Source organism: Chelonia mydas, chromosome 3, assembly GCF_015237465.2.
Source record: "Chelonia mydas isolate rCheMyd1 chromosome 3, rCheMyd1.pri.v2, whole genome shotgun sequence".
NCBI lineage: Eukaryota > Metazoa > Chordata > Testudines > Cheloniidae > Chelonia > Chelonia mydas.
In genome coordinates, this window is record NC_057851.1 from 123,947,594 (window position 1) to 123,967,168 (window position 19,575).

General features: G+C 42.8%; 1 protein-coding gene and 1 long non-coding RNA gene across 2 annotated transcripts in view; one reads left to right on the forward strand and one right to left on the reverse strand.

Annotated features, from left to right (window-relative positions):
* The window catches only part of LOC122465109, a 73,608-nt gene extending 68,973 nt beyond the window's left edge, over nucleotides 1-4,635 (reverse strand). Inside the window, exon 1 of the long non-coding RNA XR_006289677.1 lies at nucleotides 4,381-4,635. This is a non-coding gene — a long non-coding RNA (uncharacterized LOC122465109). The remainder of the gene's footprint in view (nucleotides 1-4,380) is intronic.
* Nucleotides 4,636-4,978: 343 nt separating this feature from the next.
* Nucleotides 4,979-19,575, forward strand: part of SMOC2 (SPARC related modular calcium binding 2) — a 173,303-nt gene continuing 158,706 nt past the window's right edge. Inside the window, 1 exon segment of the mRNA XM_043543235.1 lies at nucleotides 4,979-5,405. Within this exon segment, the coding sequence (XP_043399170.1) occupies nucleotides 5,325-5,405 (81 nt within the window). The 5' untranslated portion in view covers nucleotides 4,979-5,324.

Consider the following 19,575-nt stretch of genomic DNA (forward strand, 5'->3'; position numbering starts at 1 on the left):
ACTACCGGGCCGTGCAGCCAAGTCCTAAGTCCCCAGTTTTGCATTGAGAAACACATTCAGCCTGCTGCACCCTTGCAAGGCCCCAACCAAATCAATTAGATGCTGAACACAGTGGTCCATCTTCATGATTTCAGTGCAGCATTGGGACCCAAGGTATTTTTCACCTGTGATTTTTAAGATTTAAGAAATGAACTGGTTCCTTTCCACAGTTGGTCTTGGTGGATTTCCCATGACCCCATCATGATCCTTCATGGAACACTGCTATAGAATTTAATATAGAATGCTAAACTTTCTATAGTCTTTTAAACCAGCCTAGATAATTCTAATAGTAGGAGTATAATTCCTTATTAATTTACATGGACTAATTTAAACTTTCTATAGAAAGACTTTCATGCTCTTCTAAATCCTATCAAATTTTACAGCATTTCCTATAGAACCTTATTGGTTTCTTTCCTATTACATTGTATAGGAAGTGCCATAAGGGATCACTTGTGTAAGCAGCTTGCATTTCTTTTTAACACTCACTGAATGGGCAGTCCAGAAATGACAAGAGAATGAAAGGAAAAAGCATGGTTTTGCAGTTAAAGCATAAGCTTAGGATTTAGAGCTGTGCAACTAACTGATTTTTTGGTTCATTTTGGATTGACTGGAAAGTAACATTTTTTAGTGAACTGTTTTCGGTTACTTATAACTTTGTCTGTTTGGGATGAAATTTTCCATGTCAGGTATCTGACTCAGGCTGAAGTTATTTATTTATTTATTTTGAAAATTTCAGCTAAAACGGCTCAGCCATTTCCAAGGATTCTGGTGACCTTTTCTTTGAAAAACTCTAGCACCTCCATTTGTTGGAGCAGGGACTTGAAATTTGACAGTAGTGGCCTTTGTGTCAGGCCTTTATATCAAAATTGCAGTTTTGAACGTGCTCAGTAGACACGACTTAAGATTTTGGCAGCTAAATTCCCTGAAGATTCTGTTTGCACTGAGCATGCTCCAGCCTGGGGCTGGGTAGGAATTTCCCTGCAATTGTAGCTCCGGGCTGCTACAGGTTCTGCTGGGTCTGGGCATCCAAATTGAAAGCAGAAGACCTCTCTGTCCAGGTCTCCCAATGACCGCCTGGCTGAGCCCAGGAAGTGCGAAGGATCAGGCTGTCCGATTCAAATGCAGAGGGGACAAGTGCAAGAGCGGTGGTGGTGGGAGTTAGGAGCTAGAGCAGTGGATTGGGACAAGAAACCTGGGTGTGAGATGGGGGGCAGAAACTGGGACTGAAGCCTGGCAGCGGGGAGAGAAAAATTGGGACAGGGAGCTACGGGAGGTGGAAACAGGGACTGCAGGCTGGGTTGGGGGGAGACTGCAACGGTCTGGGCAAGGAGACTGGGAGACAGAGAAGGAAAGGAGGAAGGGCAGAAGAGTAGGGAGATTGAGACTGGATAAGGAGCCAGAGGGAGACTGAGACAGGCTGGGCAATGGGACTGGGACAAGGATTGGGGGAGGAGCACACATACATTGGAGAAGGAGCCCAGGGAGGGAGATTGGAACTGGGAGCCAGTGCTGAAGGGGAATGTGGATAGGAAACTGGGGCTGGGAAGAAAGACGGACTGGTTGAGGAGCTGGGACTTGCTGGACAAAGAAACTGGGACTGCAGTCAGAAGCCCAAAGCGTGGGACAGCCTAGGTCAGGGGTGGCCAACCTGTGGCTCTTCAGAGGTTAATATGCGGCTCCTTGCATAGGCGCTGATTCCGGGGCTGGAGCTATAGATGCTAACTTCCAGTGTGCTGGGGAGTGCTCACTGCTCAACCCCCTGCTCTGCCCCCACTCCACCCCTTCCCCAAGGCCCCTGCCCTATCCCCCAAGCCTGCCATGCCCTCGCTCCTCCCCCTCCCCTGCAGAGCCTCCTGCGCATGTGAAACAGCTGACTGTGGCAGGCGGGAGGCGCTGACTGGTGGGGCTGCCGGCAGGCACTGGGGGGCTGCTGACGTATTACTGTGGCTCTTTGGCAATGTACATTGGTAAATTCTGGCTCCTTCTCTGGCTCAGGTTGGCCACCCCTGGCCTAGGTGATGAGAATGGTGTTAGGAGGGGGAGCCAGGGGTGGGAAAGAGACAGGACTGGGACCAGAAACAGGTTTGAAGGGATGATACCAGAAGGTGTCATGCTAGGGGGCAATGTGCAGGAGAGTCTGTGCCAGCTCGAGCACTCTCCCCTCCTGAGCCTGGAATGGAACCCAAGATTCCTGAGTGTCACCATTTCTCTGCTGTCAGCATTATCTGTGAAGCCCATTGGAAAGGTGCGCTGGGCCACACTAAGGACGATGACGTATTACTGCTATCAGTTACTCCATTGGCTTAAAGTGGCAGCGGTCTTTGTGGTTGCTCTAAAGGTTCTAACCCTGCTGATGACCCAAATGGAAGTCAAGATGACACATGATGAAATTTCTGGTTTTCAGTTTGCTCTTTAAAAACCTAGGAACTCTCACACACAAAAACTTGATTTGAAGAACACTATTAAGATTGCAAAATCAAGCACTCACAAGTTAGGAAATATAAGAATTAAGGTTGTCTGTGCAACTTTAACTTAGGCCCCATGTGCATTATAATACATTCTTCAATTATATTATCACAAGCTCTTTTCCCCACAGCCCTGCCTCATTTAGTGCGTGGGATGAACCTGCTCGGAGGATAAATAAGGGCTGAGTAGTAAAAAAGGCTCTTGTCTGTAGAACCTCTGTCTCATCTGTTGCAGAAGCAAGAAGGTGCGTAGCGAATAAAGCAGGAAACTACAGGAAGGGAAAGGAGGGTCTCAAGGTTAAGACAGATGAAGGCTGCCCTAAAGAACTGAAATCTATCCCTGCCTTTGTCACAGAATTCCTCTGTGATGCTGGGCAAGTTGCTTAAACCACATTTTTCATAGATTGTCACTAGTTGTATGGGCCTCATTTTCTGGGTGCCTGACTTGGGACTCTGAGACCTGATTTGCAGAAGTGCTGAACGCTCACAGCTGCAACTGAAGTCAGAGGGAGCTGTGCTTCGAACATATGAAATGGTCATTACTCTGAAAAATCAGCTCCTTAGTGTTCATATTGGGCACCTAAAATGAATGGATACTTTTTACTACAATCTTTCTATGCCCCTGTTCCCTATCTTTAAATGGGGCTAATAATACACACTCATCTCATAGGAGAGCTGTGAAAATAATTTTTTTTGTGAAGCACTCAGATACTAGCGTAATGACCACTACAGAAAAGCCCATGAGGATATTACTAATTCTGTCAGCAGAGCAAGGTTTGAAAGCAGTAAATAAGGCTCAGGGCCACACCCTGAACACCTGGGAGAAAAAAAAACCAGTGAATAGCTTGCTCATTAATTGAGCACCACCTGTTCTGTGCACTGAATGAAGCAGTGCTCTGGGGGGCGGGGTGGGGAGGAATAGTGTGTGAAAATACAATTAAAGATCATCATAATACCTATGCACAAGGGGAGAGAATTAAATTTGCACAGGCATTCTTAATTCTGGCATTTCATAACGTTTGAGTGCCTGATTTTGCAAACTTATTAGTGCTATTTTAAGGTAGCTCTTTTGTGTATAATATGCATGTACAGTGCTTAGAATATTGAGACTCCAGATGCTAACATACTGTCAGCAATCATTATAAATGGCTTATTGTTTCAATTAGCATCCGGACCATTAAACCATGGAGATATCTGCAGCTGTAAAGCTCAGAGATCCGCTGCTTGCTATGGGATCACTCCATTAAAAAGAAAGATGGTGTGTAACAGTTTCTTGTACCTAGCCTCAGTAAGGAGTCTCTCTCTGTTGGTTTTAGTAGGAGATAATAAACAACATTCCTTTATGCGGTTCCCAAAATATAACCTACAAGAATGCAAAGCTAACGCTGTTACTTTAATTTAATCACCAGGCATTTCTTGAATACAGGCTGATAACCAAGCAGTTATACTGTATTTCCCACAGAAACACATACCAAAATCCATGCAAGACATGCTTTAGCCAAATCCTTTCTTCCCCTCTGTGGTACAAGGCCTTTCAAGTAAAATGACAGCCAGCTGCCTCACTGTGCTCGAAAATAGTAAAGGTTTGGGTTTATGCATCCGATGAAGTAAGCTGTAGCTCACGAAAGCTCATGCTCAAATAAATTGGTTAGTCTCTAAGGTGCCACAAGTTCTCCTTTTCTTTGGGTTTGTGTGAGCCAGCCAGATTCGTGTCCTCCCGCCCCCCGTTACAAGCCAAGGCTGAACGATTTCAGCAATGTTGCACTAAAAACGATGCTTTCCAGCGTCAGGGTGCAACGTACCGAGCAACAACAAAATAGGCCGGTGGCTCTGAACTGGGCAGCAGACAATACCCAGGACACAACCCCGTGCTCACCTTACCCCTCTGCGTCGCGCTCATTGGGGAGTGTAAACCAACCCGCACACGCTCGCCTATCTGCACGTGTTGTTGCACAGTCTCCAAGAAACTGCTGCAAACCTCAGCGCTGAACGCGGACCAGAAATAATAAAAGCTACGTGTTCTCCCCCCCGCTTAAACATTATTTTTAAAGGCTCTGGCGTTCACGAAGATGACTGGCGTGTGCGCGCGTGTCCCCTGGAGCTAAGCTGGCTGGGTCAATCAATCAATCAGTCAATCAATCAGCGGAGGATCAGCGAGTCTGGGAGGGGAAGCCGGGGGCTGGGCGAGGGAGAAGTGAAAGGCAGAACGCAGAGGAAAGAGAAATAAAAGATTTGGGGCGGTTCACACGACAGCAGCAGCTCTCGGGCTGTGTCCTGCAGCTCCAACCCCGCCAGCTGCTGCAGCGCGAGAGGGCACGTGCGAGCGGCGCTGCCCGAGGGGAAGACACATAGGAAGGGGGCAGGCTTGTTGCCCGTTTTCTCCTTCCTTTTTCACTGTCCCGTGGCTGCGGCCGGCGACCCTCCGGTGCCGAGGGAGGGGTGGCCAAGCGCAGCGGAGACGCGGGGCAGCATCCGCTCCGCTCCAGGGAAGCCGAGAAGCGGCACACCCGGCCCCGGAGCAGCAGGCGAAGTTTCCCTGCAGCGCGTTGCGCGATCTCAAGGGAGCCCGCACCCAGGCTGGGGAGGCAGCTCCCGGGCCAGAGGTGGGAAGCGCTCGAGCAGCCGGCTAGGGGAGGGAGCGCGCTGTCCCACCAGCCCCGCACTTCAGGGGGTGGGGAAAGAAGCCCCGGGCAAAGGGACCTCCCCGCAGGAGAGACTGAAAAGGAGCCAGAGAAGGGGGGGGGGAAGCGAGAGCCCAAGGAAATTCCCCCTCCTCCCCCGCCAGCAGCGACTTTGCGGCTGTCGCGGCTCCGGATCAGGATGCGGCTCCCGTTGCTGCTGCTGCTGCTGCTCCCGGAGCTGCTCCTTCTGGTGCCAGCTCAGAAGTTCTCCGCGCTCACGGTAAGGCAGGCGCTCCCCTCTGCTCCCCTCAGGTGGGCTTACCAAGCAAGACAACCCTCGGAGCTCGCTCCTTGCGTCCCGCGGGAGCGAGTGTGAACAGTTTGGGGGCGCATAGGGCGCACCCAGAAACCAACAAACCCTGGACCTGATCTGATCTCTTCCCTTCCTCGCTCAGGCTAATGCGGAGGTTGAATGAAGCGTCCAGGTCTTAGGGGGGTGACTGCCCATGTCGGTTCTAACCTGTTCTAGTTCCTGAGATCAAGCCTTCCCAGCCTGTCCTAGGACAAGGGCTGATGGATTGCTGTCTATTTCTGTAACGCGGTGGAGAGAGAAAGGGAGACCCCTTTCCAGCTGACAGTCAGAGATCAGGGAAGCTGACTTTAAACAACTTAGATAAACACAGCACTGCATTTTGTTCACCTTGCCTGTAACACGAGCACTGGTTAGAGAGAGACGCAAGCTGGAGAAACTAAATAAGAAACCTGATAGTGGATGATTTGGAAGGGTAAAGTGTGCGTGTGAAAATGATTTAGTAGGGCAGTAGCAAGAGAATTCAGCACTCGAGTTTAGCCATAGATCGGGTAGGCATACAGGTTGAATGGTTGCAAGACAGATTTCTTCCCCTTTGCTTGTAATGTGCTAGGTAACTGTGCTGCTGCTGAAATGCTTTTCTGAGTCTCCTTGGGACAAGATAAAGTGATGATGGGGGAAAGAGGAAATAAAACCTCTCCGTCTTCTTGTATCTACCTTAGATATTGAAAATTCTTCAAGGCTGTCTTTATTTGTGTGTATCGTACAACACAGAACACATAGGTAATACTCCATAAAAATGTACCATTTGCATTTTCCAAGGAAAAAGATTAGCTATTACAGTTAAATGGAAGTTTACTGTGGGTCTCCACAGAGCGTTAGTTTAATATTATTGCCTTTCTTATGCTACAGTGCAATAACGTTGCACTGAAGGTTGCATTTGGAAATGTAAAAAGAAAAGGAGTACTTGTGGCACCTTAGAGACTAACCAATTTATTTGAGCATGAGCTTTCGTGAGCTACAGCTCACTTCATCGGATGCATACTGTGGAAACTGCAGAAGACATTGTTTCATGGTCTCCGTGTATATAATGTCTTCTGCAGTTTCCACAGTATGCATCCGATGAAGTGAGCTGTAGCTCACGAAAGCTTATGCTCAGATAAATTGGTTAGTCTCTAAGGTGCCACAAGTACTCCTTTTCTTTTTGCGAATACAGACTAACACGGCTGTTACTCTGAAACCTGTCATTTGGAAATGTGTGGATCATCTTTGGTTGACTATTTATTTAATTATAAAGCCCCATGAAACGTCCCTCCTTGGCTATTCTGGAGCCCATGATGCTAAACATGGGACTGTGTATAGGGATGGGTGAGCCAATTCATTAGGATTGCTAAATAAGCCATAATCACTTCTCTAGCCAAGACCTGAGGTTTGCAGCTAATAGCTCAGTTCAGTCTTCTTGTAGAGGTTGCAGTGTTTGCAAAACTATAATTAATGCAATCTGTAGAAGTAAAAATATATTCATTAACTATATTTATTCAAGCACTCATTTAGAAACAAAGGGCAGAATACACATTTTCAGGCTAAGTGTTTTGGTAAAGGATATTCAGTTTGGAGGTTTGCAAAGGGAGATGTGTTCTATTTTTATCTTAGACTTTCAGACAATGAGTGTTTCTGTAAGATAGTAAATGTTACATAGTGATATTTTCAGGGGCTTGGGGTTGTTGCTTATACCTGAAATTCTTCATAAGAGAATTGTCTCCCTGTCTAATTTATTGAAAATTATTTGTAGATTAGAAGCTGCTAACTGAAACCACAAAGCTCACTCCAGAATTTTATAGTGTGACACTTTTGTAAGCATAGAACACATGAAATCAAGTGGATATTATCCTTTTTACTCTTGGAGTACTATAACACCACTTCGAAAGACTGGTTTTTAAACTGCTCTCTCATGGTGAGAGGATTTTTGGAAAAAAAAATAGGACAAGGTGATTTTTGGCACTGAATTCCAAGTTTGATTTCAAAAGCACATTAGAAGTTGAGTTAGTTGGTTACATGAACAAGGTTTACAGAAACCAATGCTTTGTTTTCTTTCCTTGGCCCATTAAACATTTTAAATGATTGTGAATTAGGCTACCAATCTTAGTTGTTCCATGTAACAGAAACTTCTGTTATATAACACCTTGCAGCCCAAAGGATCCTGAAGCATTTTATCACTACATATATATACACTGCCACTGAAATGCAGCCATCTCTGGGGAGATGGATGGTAGCTCTACTGAAGTGGAGGAAGTGAAAGTTTGGCCAAGGAGACTGGGCCAAACCACTGTCTTATAAAAATGTAATATGTCCATACAAGGCAAATATAACTTTGGTTTCACCTGAAAGACCTCTCTCCCCCAAATAAACTGTATGGCACTCAATTTATATACCTTGGAAGAATGAAGAGCTAAGTCAATTCTGATGGCATTTGAACCTGGGCTTCCAGAGGGGAATTGAAGTTTGAAACTTGATGCTTAGGTTTGATCTACACTGGGGCTTCCTCACTCATGGCAACCAGCTCTGGTATAGCTGCAATAGTGCTAATTTCTGTAGGCAGTGAGCCTAAGCCAGTTCTTCACAGCACTCCCCATGGATGTGCTCTCAGAGAGCTGGCCAGCAAACATGTCACTGTTTACATTAGAAACCCTTAATCCATAAAGTAGGTAATAAACACCTGGATGCACATAGTCTGCAAACAGAAAATGTTAATCTTGTAAAAATTTCCCATAAAAATAAACCTTGGCTCTTGAGTTTTGGTACCACATGGGGTGGGGGGGTGTTATTCCTACAAAATATTTGGAGACATTCCCTATTAAAATGGAAAGTAAAGTATCACAGCACCAGGTAGCTCAATACTAAATCATCCTGTATTCTTCCTTACAGTCCTTTGGCGTGTAGTTCAGAGTGTATCAATCTGAAAGTTATTTTTCTCCAGTTATGTGTTCTTCATTCCTTATTTCCTAATACATTAGGGACATTGACTTCCCTGAGGTACTAACACAAAGGGGTGCATTTTCATCTCTAACCCTTCTCAGAAATGTGAATAGGTGTTGTGTGTGAGAACCGAACCTGGGGTATTTGGGTCAAGACGTGTGTGGACGGGAGTGAAGGGAAGTGTGTGTGTATGTGTGTTTTTTTTTACCTGCTGCATCATTCTACAATGCTAGGTTATCTTCCCCTGCATATAGAACACCCATCTCTGTTCCCTGTGGGAAATGAGAGCTGCCCGCCAACAACACAGCTTGGAGAGTAACTAACAGAGGCCAACATTTTCAAAAGTGGCCACAGATTTTAGGTATGTAACTTGACACACCAGGGACCTGAGTTTCTCAAGAGCTGAGTACCAACAATTCAGAATGAACTCAGTAGGAACTGAGTACGCTCAGCACTTTTGATAATCAAACCTCAGGTGTTTTAGGCAAAAAATCAGAGCATGCAGAATCAGTGGCAAGTTTTAAAAATGTGGCTCCATGGATTGGAAAACTCACTTTCTCTCATTCAGATTATGAGCAGCTCTAAGGCTCTAGATTTAGAAGAGAACTTGACAATGTTGAGGGTCAATTTTTATGTTTGGATCTGGCAAAATAGGAGTTCTGGGCTTTTTGTTTTAACTTATTTCCCTGGTAGCCCTAGAAGCAGAGCAAAAATTGCTTTCAAACAAGAGTCTATTGTCTGCTTCCATTTAATTAGGAATACATTCTTCAATTAAAATTCCCTTGGGGGAAATTAAAAGCCCAGGGCTTAAATTAAATGGAAAAAATGATTTTGCAAAACTTGAAGTTTCACAAAACCCCAAAGGGAAAAGTTCTAAAGGTTTCACACAACTCATAACTCCAGTGGGTTCGCCAGTCACTGGTAACCAACCTCATTTGTGGCTCCAGTGCAGAGCCACAACTGGCCTCTAGTCATTGTATAACTATGTGGCTTCCTACTGCCTTGACACTAGCAGCCAAACTGATTTCTAATGTGCACAGGAGTCAAAGACTCCACCACTGCATCCAAAATTATAATCTGGTCCTTAAAATTATTTCAGTCTTGCAGAGCTCTTGGCCTGGTCTCATTCTAAGACTGCCTTTGCCAAAGTTGCTCCTGAACTCGTCTCCTGTGAAGCATCATGTTGCAATGCCAGCGAGTATGAATAAAGGGGGGGAAAATATCTATCATATTAAAACACTGTCAACTACTAGCTGAGCCACTGGGCTGGGGGGAGATTTTTATGAACAAAAATTGGCAGCAGAACACTTTGGGAAGCTGGGGTGGGAGCTATTTCACAAGTACACTATTTTAGGGGACATCTAGGTAAGAAACTGTTGAATGAGGAGGGGCTGTAGCCAATTTAGCTCCCTCTCCCTCTGTCAAACACCACTATACAAAGTCTTTACCATCTAAAAAGAACTAAATAACTTTGTTCTGGAAACAATTCTATGGAATGACAGATGGGATTCTGCAACTCTTACAGTACATCACTAGAATATTTTCATGATGTATTACTTTTGTTATGGCACATAATATTTATTTAGCATCACAAATCTCATATCTATATCTATACCTATATCTATCTTCTTACTGAAATATATTGGTAGATGAGAGAACAGAACTTGATTGGCATGATTCCAATAAGGGAAGTCACATATTATGGATCTAGGTACTTGTGCACTGAAATACAAAGCTTAATGTACAGTCCATCTTTCTCTAAGTTTAAGTAAGACTTAGATTACTGCACTGATCCTGAACTGAAAACATGGGGCATCTTTTACACTGTTTTTAGAACTATCAGTGCAGCTTCTATCTCAGCTGGAGGTGTGTGTGTGTGTGTGTGTATTAATAGGATGCAAGTGTTTCTTATTTGAAAACATTTGCATTGCTCCTAATGTACCACGAATATTTAATTTTATGCCCAAAAGACATGCAGAATCATGTTTGTCTTTCAGTCGAATATCAATCTTGGATCCTAGCAGAAAAGAAAATTCTTTTTTGCATCTGGAAAAATCTCTTACTGAAACGTACAGCTCAGCCTGTCAAACGTTTCTTTCATCAGATGCTGAATATTTCAAGGAACAATTGTTTTCTTTTTCTCCGTTGGCACATGCTTTGTGAGTATTCAGTAGCATTTAATGCCCTGGATAGGTTCCACAACACTCACCAGTATAAGATGGACCACTAAGGTAGTTGAGTGGAGGGAAGCTAAACACAGTCAAAGCTTTCCAAGTTAGGGACCCAGTTGAATGGCGCCTACAAAACCCAAATATTTGGAAAAGTTACTTTAATTGTGACTCAAAACCAAGACCATAAATAAAACTGTAAGTGGCTCCAGATCCTAACAGCATTGTTAGAGAAAATGGGCATTGATGCAACAAAGGGTACATCAGTTCCGAAAATAAAACATTCTCAGCAATGCTTCCCTATAATAAACTTTCAAGACACTTCTCATTGTAAAAAAAAACAAACAGGGTTATTATTAAAAGGGTCAGAAGAACTTGAGGTTGTGTGTTAGAAGTCACTTTTATGCATGCAGCCAACAAACACAGTCCCATTTAATGTGAAGTGAACAATGTAGATGTCAGGTTGACGGCACACTGGGAGTGTTTTAAAACTGAAAGGGGGGGGGGCAGAGGGGTGGTTTACAGGAAAAAAACATACATAGGAAGATACATTTATGAAAGGCCCTCCAGCCCATTTTGCTGCCTTCATTCATTCCTTGCCCTGAGGGGTAGTCCAAGGAGCCATAGCACTAGTGTATTCTTTTTAACAGTGGGCAAACCTCCAAAGCTTTGGAGGTTCCGTTCATTTTGGAGGAACATCCAAAAATTCAGATACTTATCCAAAACGTATCTGAACCTCATTGGTTTGGAAATCAGTCTAGAAATCTCTTCAGGCTCTGGCTTGCTCAGGAGTTTGCTAGTGTTTCCAGTATTTTGGCCTGGCCAGAGTTACCACAAGAGCAGCTGTTTTCACGATATTTTGGTACTTCACCTTTCTGTCATGCTCAAGACCTGAAAGTGGAGAGGGGCCTGAAAATTAATAACCAACCTAGGAAGTCAAGAGAACTATTTTTGGATTGCAGATGAAGGTTTGAGTTTGGTTCAGGCATGTCAATTTTTATCTGAAATGCTTCATATGTGCTTGACAGAGCTGTGTGGAGGATGGTAATTGTGTTTCATGAAGGAGTTAGGGATTTCAAAATCTGTTTTTATTCTGATTAGGAACAAAAACTGAAAGTTTTGAAATTCTCTGTGTAGGAAAACTGCAAACATTTGTTTCAAGTCAATCAAAACCTTTCATTTTGATTTGGACTTTTTGATTTTATATTATAATATATAAAATAAAAATGCTTTGAAATGACAAGTAGTTTCAAAACAAAACAAAAAAAAAAGAAACTTTAACTATCATGTCAGAAGAGGATTTGCAATATTGTCAGAACTTTTTTCTTCTTTTTTTAAGGGGAGGAGGCTCAAAATGAAATTCCAGCAACATTGACCCAATTTTGCAAAAATGTTTAGATTTCAACAGAATATCCTATTCTAATGGAATATGGTTCCATCAAAGTTTCTCTGACTAGCTCTACTTTCTGACCAGTACCCACCCCTTTCATTTCACTAGCAGAACTGAAAACACCCTCCACATACGGACACTGATTATTGGCTCCAAAAAAGAAAAAGTTGAGGAAAAGCTTGCAATCTGTTATATGCTGACATTACGTGACATAATAGGTACTAAAGACAAGGAAAGATGACTGAAAATGCAGCAAAAATTTAGAAATATTTGTGTAGATTACAGACCAGCAAACAACCCTAGCTGGCTACAAGATCAATAATGGCTGAAATGGGGGCAAATTCTCAGTGCAGACAAGGCCAGAGAGGCCAGGTCTAGGAAGAGAGGCTAGTGGAATCTCCATGCCCATTCATTCCTCGGCCTTGCTGTTAAGGTTATCCATTAACCATGTCAATTGATTGTTTTGTGTGATGTGGCCAGCTAGTCACTTGGTATTGGTCTAAGTTTCCTGACATCACAGCTCCAAATAATAAATATGCTTTGGAGAATAGGTAACACAGCACCACTCGTTGGCACAGAATCACTAGGGTAAGATTCTTAGTGCCATAGGTGCAATCAGCAGCCTGAAATTTTAATCAGCATTCGGAGAATAGATTTTTTTTTTTGCAAACCTTAAACTTAAGTAAATAAACTGATTTAACATAATTATTTTTAATTTTAGTTTTAAGAGATGATGAGCTGGTATTTTATCAGCTGATGAAGATAGCAGACACAGCATCACAGAATCATTGCTAGGGCCACAAGGAACATAAGAACAGCCATACTGGGTCAGACCAAAGGTCCATCTAGCCCAGTATCCGGTCTTCCAGCAGTAGCCAATGCCAGGTACTTCAGAGGAAATGAACAGAACAGGTAATCATCAAGTGATCCATCCCATGTTGCCATTCCCAGCATCTGGCAAACAGAGGATAGTGACACATCCCTGCCCATCCTGGCTAATAGCCATTGATGGACCTATTCTCCATTAATGTATTTTTTTTTTTTTTTTTTTTTTTTTTGGACCCTGGTATAGTCTTGGCCTTCACGATATCCTCTGGCAAGAAAAACACTGACTGAAGGTTATCCATGCTCGTTCACCCTTGGAATTCCCTAATGTATTGCTCTGCCCAAAAGTTCACTCAGGAATATTTACCTAGTATCCACTGCAGTGGTGGGCAACTTGCGGCCTGTCAGGGTAATCCGCTGGCAGGCCGCGAGACAGTTTGTTTACATTGACTGTCCATAGGCATGGCCGTCCGCAGCTCCCAGCGGCAGTGGTTCACTGTTCCCAACCAATGGAAGCTGTGGGAAGCAGCGGCCAGCACGTCCCTGGTGAGATGGACCAGTGAATCAAAAGCAGAGTAGCAGGCTGCAGCACAAAAGACAACTGCATCTTGGTGTGAGGCGTGTGTGTCACTTTTATCAAGGAGGGAGTAATGGGGAAGAGGGGTATGGGGGTTAGGCTTAGCAGAAGAATCTGGGGGTCTGTCCATATTCTGGGGGAGTTGAAGAGATGGGCAACACTTTTCTGGATTCACAACCCATTTGACCTTAATCCACATCTGCAAAGAGAAGTGAATTTACCCAGTGCACATGTACTGAACTGTCTCAGCGATGGTAAGGTACATGTAACCAGTGTAAGCTGAGCCATATTTTCTGAATACTGGATGTACATGTTCAGTTGCCTACATACCAGAAATGCTTTGAGATTGGAATTAAAGTTCTCAAATAGGCAATTTAAAAAAGTAGAATCTTTTTTAAAGTAAAACCATTGTAATATGTTTAATATAGACTGAACTATGCTTTGTTTGCTTTTCTCATTTCCTACTGCAATATGAATACATCTATTCTCCTTTTTGAGATTTGGAAGTGAATTTAGTGCTTTTGAAAGAAAAAAAAGACAGTGCTAAAGCCAGGCATGGCTAAAGAAGATACAATGGAAAGCTTTACTAGACAGCTCCAACAGTTGATTTAAATCCTCCTCAACAGCAGCCCTGCTATTCCAAGTCTCAGATGACAGTTAAAGACTACCAAACGCACTTTGTTGTGTAATTTTTAATTTAAAAATGCACAAAAAACTAAGATCTTGAGAGCGAAAGCACAAAAATCATTTGTTCCAGGAAACCAAATAGGAATCAGACAGTGCCTCCTAAAGTGTAGGGTTCGTTCATTAGTCTAAATGGGGCCAGATTCCAAACACATTCACACCGGTGGCCACTGTAAATCCAAAGTAACTCCAGTATATCTGGTGTATGGTCTCTGCAGAGTTCTATTTAATAAAATACTGCCCTGATGGACACACGGTGTTGCCCCAATGGTGCTTCATAGTCTTGGTCCAGACAGAATGTGCCAAGTACATGTGCTGAGATTATATGTGAGATTAATTATTCTGATCATTTTTTTCAAAGTCACCATTTATCAAATGTTTAGATGAACATTATCCAATCAGTTCTAATTATAGTACATAGACTATAATAAATATTATAAAAACCAGTACCCTTAGAATATGCATAGGGATTAAAAACACAGAGGACTTTTGTGATTGGAACATACATGTGTTTGTGTTATGTTACTTATCTCTGCTATATTTGATAGGATTTCTTTTTGGAGGTAGATGTCAAAGACCTCAGAGACTAAGAATAAAGTCCAAGTGGAGTGTGCTTTTTGTACACATCCCTACATTCTAAGACATTTCCCCTCTTCTTACCCACTGCTCCCAATATAGCCAGGTGGTATCACTCATCTAGCATCCTAAAGGGCAGGCAGGTCACACACATCTTCCTTTGAAGCCAACATCTGTGGCACTTCATGAATCAGCCACTGGAGGGAACCCAAGAACAACATTGATCAGCTCAGTCATCTGTGGGGGGGCTAACAGTGTCAAAATTCCTCTCTCCACAATGCAATAGGAGTGCCAGAGACACACCTCACTGGGAACCTCAGCGCCCAGTACTTGCACCTCCACTTGCCATCAAGTGGGACACACAAAAGACAGTATCAAAGGAATCTTAAAAACGTGGGATTTCTCTCTTTAAATAGAAGATCTTCTGTAACTTTAGTGCCACGATTCCCCCGAACATGAATCATTTACAGTAATAAGAATGCTAGTGTGGCACAGGGGAATTACGGTCTAAACTGAAAGCGGTCCCTTATACTGTGCTACATTTTGAGGTGTTCAACCTACCGAAGAGACGTTTGGCTGGCTCGTAAAATGTTTATTGCATGTATCATTTGGCGTTCGTTTTGAAGCATTTACTTACAGGACTTTTAGTGAGCGTGGCAAGAGAACGAGAACTTATTTTCCACACTGCATTTAAGAGGGTTATGTTTCAAGCAGCGTCCTCTCGGGAAGGCAGGTTTCAAGCATGTCAAAATTTTTGATGGATTTCAGCCTGAGTGGATTTAGTTGCAAATCTGAACTTTGCACAGGAGGGTTTAACTTTCCATCACTTTTCCAAAGAGGCGTCATAAACTACATTTCTGGAAGAAAAAGTCTTTTGAAAGAAGAGTTCATCTGGTAAATTCTTCCTCTAAGTTCCCCTTCCCTGTCCTGGCATGCTATGCACTACACAGATAGTGACATAAGCAGATGCTGAAGGACTCTCCAAGCAATGCCTCTGTCATTACCTGATGATAGAACTTCCTAACACAATTATTGGGCTTAGTCAACATACGAGCATTGACAGTGCTATTTCCTGCGAAAGAGGAAAGGCAAAACTTAATGAGCGCGATTCTCCATTGTCCTGCACCTTGTCCAGTCATTTACATCAGTGCCAAATAGGTGTAAACTGCTTCCACCATTCTGATGTGGTAGCATTTTACACCCACTTGGCACTGGAGCACCTGCTCACACAAGGTGCAGGGCGACAGAGAATCAGATCAGGCCCTTTAACACTAGATGGCAGAAGCAGAATTGATATCAAGGTGAAATAGTTTGAATCATCCTGTTATGGATTGGTTTGTGTCCCCCTATGGCTCGGGACAGACCCACAGAGGCAGCACTGTGGAGTTGGAAGTAGGGCTCCCGAATTGGTACAACGAATGGAGAGATTGCTTTTGATTTGTCTGCTGATTTTTGGCAATGCACCCATTTTATTTTCAACTATAAATTAATGCAAATCCCAGTCCTTATTGGTAATAGCCTCATGTCCCGGACAGTGAGGAATTTACAAGAATCCCAGTGGAGGAATGACCGGTGTTGAGGTCCCTTTTTGCAATGAGGAATGCCATTCCAGACTCCACCATGTCACCAACCTCCTGCCAATGATTGATTTCCTCCCTGCTCAAAGCAACAGATTTGTTTTTTGGCCAGGCCTGTTAGCCACTTCTCTTTAAGCCTTGAATACAGAATATGATGTTACTTTTCCCATTTAGCAGCCATCACTGGTATTTTTATTTCCTGTGATGAAGATTTGCATATAATGTTACTGATGGTGAAATGGATTATACCATACGATAAAGAATTTATTGATGAAATACTTATAGCAGAACTAAATCTAGCCTGAGTCCCTACTAGTGGTAAATCTACTTGGACTGGAGGGTTCAACAGCTCAAACAGCCTTTAACCTCTAATCCACTGCTGGTCCGCAGCAGGCCAGTGCAGATGAGGTCTAGCCCAGGAGTAGATAGTGGGATCCACTGTTCCAGTTCCTCTTCCAGGCAGCTTCGGATATTGGGCCTTCTGCAGAGTCCTAGCCAGATTTTAAGGTTGCCATCCATAGAAAAACCTCCAGGCCATGGGGAGGCAGGCAGAGAGGAGTGCAAATTGCCCACAGTGGTAATTTGTCTCCAACAGGTTTGTTACAGAGTACTTGCACAGTGTCTTCTACAGCCAAAATTGTTGTCTCCTCAAGCCAGAAATTACACCTGCAGCACCAAATGCAGATACACCCGAATAAAGACCCTCCCAAATCAGCTGGTTGATTTTTTTGAGAGATTCAGCCCTGTGCAGACGGGTTAGCAAAATGCGTGGACACCAATTAAGTCACATTTCAGGCCTAAGTGGCACATCAGTTTTGCATTAACCTTGAGCTGGCTCCTCTGCACAGAGGCAAATTTCACCCTTTTGTGTTTTTCCAACTTCTGAGAGCTTGATTTCTCAACCTAATCATTTCATGGATGTGATCTGTCCGATCTCTGAGAAGTCAGGTATTACTAAAAAGCATATCCCTTGTTCATACAAAGAGCCACAGGCTCCAAAATAACATCTGCTATCCTTTGTTTGTATGTCATCTAATAACATGTATCCAAGAATGCCATCTCCTCTCCAGAACAATGATTCCACATTTAGGTTTGAGCATACTGTGTGTATATTTCACCTCTACATTCCTGTGCAAAGTTTTACTGCTCATTTTGCTTGTCAAGAATGATGGGGAAAAAACCCACAAAAGGCTCAGAGGTTCAGTTCAGCAAAATTCCAGAATTTAAGATTTTTTTTGGAAGTTTATCCAAATTATGTGAAACATTTTGGTCTAAGAATCTCATAATAGTTTTGATTTGACAGGATTTTGAAAGTATCCAGATTTTAGCCACGTTGGAAATACTGCAAGGGCTGCTGTATTTGGTAGTTGATAAATTTGCAGAGGTATCTGAAATTTAAAAAACTCCCCAATCTCACTCCTCCAAGCAAACAAAAATTCAGATCAGGCTCACCTCCCGATTAGGTTAAGGCAAATATTTAATACTTATTACATTGGCCTGCTTGTCCACCATCCTACATTTCTAACGAGTGGAATACAGTACATTGTTTTAATATCTGGGACAATACAATGTACAGTACCATGAGTCATATTGTAGGAATAGCCAAAAGTTTCTCTGTTTGCCTGCCTGCAAAATATATCATCTCTTGAAAGCTAGTTTGTCTCTCTAATACCCAGGGGGTGAGGAAACTCCAAAGTGAGGTTTGTTTTACAACTGTGGCAGGAAAGAACATTTATTTAATACAAGCAAGAAGCAATTAAAAGCTTTCATTAAAATTAGATGGGTACAAATAGGTCTAACCACAGGTGAAAACTCATTACTTTCATTAGACTGCGGTTAAATCAGTGTCATGCAGATGCTAGGTTCAGTCCCCCAAGGGGAACTTTGTATAAAACAGAGGGACATACATGGAAAAGAGCATGTTTGATGGATGGAAAACCTGAGTGAAATGTCAAGTCATCAGCGTTTAAGAGGTCATAGTTCATATTCCATAGCTAGTCTCTGGCATGCAGGATGTGTTCTCAGGAAGAACCCTGAAGCAATCAGTGTTAGGCAGAGGGAAAGCAGGTGTGCTACTCCACTCATGTTTGAGAAAGGGAGTGCTAAGCTAATATTTACTTCCCGTGCTTGGCCTTTCTTGTTCTGAATTGCTTCATGATTTTTAAAGCTATTTGCATTTTTTAAACCTTTTTTTGCCAATGATATTGCAATTTACTGTAGCTACATATAGAAGTTTTTGCAGATGAATAATAATATTTTTTCAGTACTTTGTAATTATAATGTGTCCTGAAGATCTCATATATAAACACATGCACACATCATCCTGTATTCTCAACTTGGATATTGTTCAAGACCTGCTGGTGTTTTGTGCCATGCATGTGAATGCCGCTTAGAAAGCAGCTGTGTCTAAAGTAGGAATTCTCCAACAGTCCATTAATGGGCAATGGCCTTTTCAGAGGATTTACAGATGGAGATACTTAAGTTTAAGTGAGTGCTGTAGAGTTTACACCATTGCAATGAAAATTGTTTGAGCTCCTCCCTTTTGTTTAGAATGGACTCAGCAAAACTTTTACATTAGAACCGGCATTCTTTGCGTATCCCAAATGCCCATGGAGATCAATGAGAGTTTGGTGTGTGCAAGCCCTGCACAACCAGTCCTCTTAAATGCAACCATCTAACCATATACTTCTGGACAATGGAAGCTGTCCATTTGGTAATTAACTGACATCTGAAAGCAGATAAACTTGTGAGATGATGTAGTTTTTTCCTCAGCATCGGCTCATGTTAGCGTAACTCTGCAAAGATATTAGAATCTGTAATTCAAATTGGCCTTGATATGAGAATTGTTCAAATGGACTGAGAATTAGCTGAATCAAAAGATTGTAAGTAAAAGCTAATGGCAACACTTCTGATTTTTGGGCAGGGGGTAAGTCCTGGGGTGATGAACTGAAAAGCATAGTCATTACATTTGCAGGGTGTTACTAAGCTGGTGTGTTCCAAATACTAGCAAGGAGAAAGAACAATTTTAGAATGGACTTTGAATTGTATGAGATATGGGAAGGGGAAAAAAAGAAAAGAAAAATAAGTTAAACATGGAGATACTCCTAGTAAGTCATCAGAGGAGAAATATCCAAAGAGATATTTAGTTGGAAGGAGACACCTGGAAAGTGGTAATGCTGAAAGAAAGAGACTAAAGAATGACAATGGACAGCAATTTTGATATGAGCTTCCAATGATATCAGCTGGGAAAAAACCCCCAGAGCAAATGTGGGCTATTTAGGCAGTAGTGTCAGGTAACAGACATGGGAGGTGATATCCCTTCTATTATTATATACATGCATTGATAAGACTGTACGTGGCACAATGC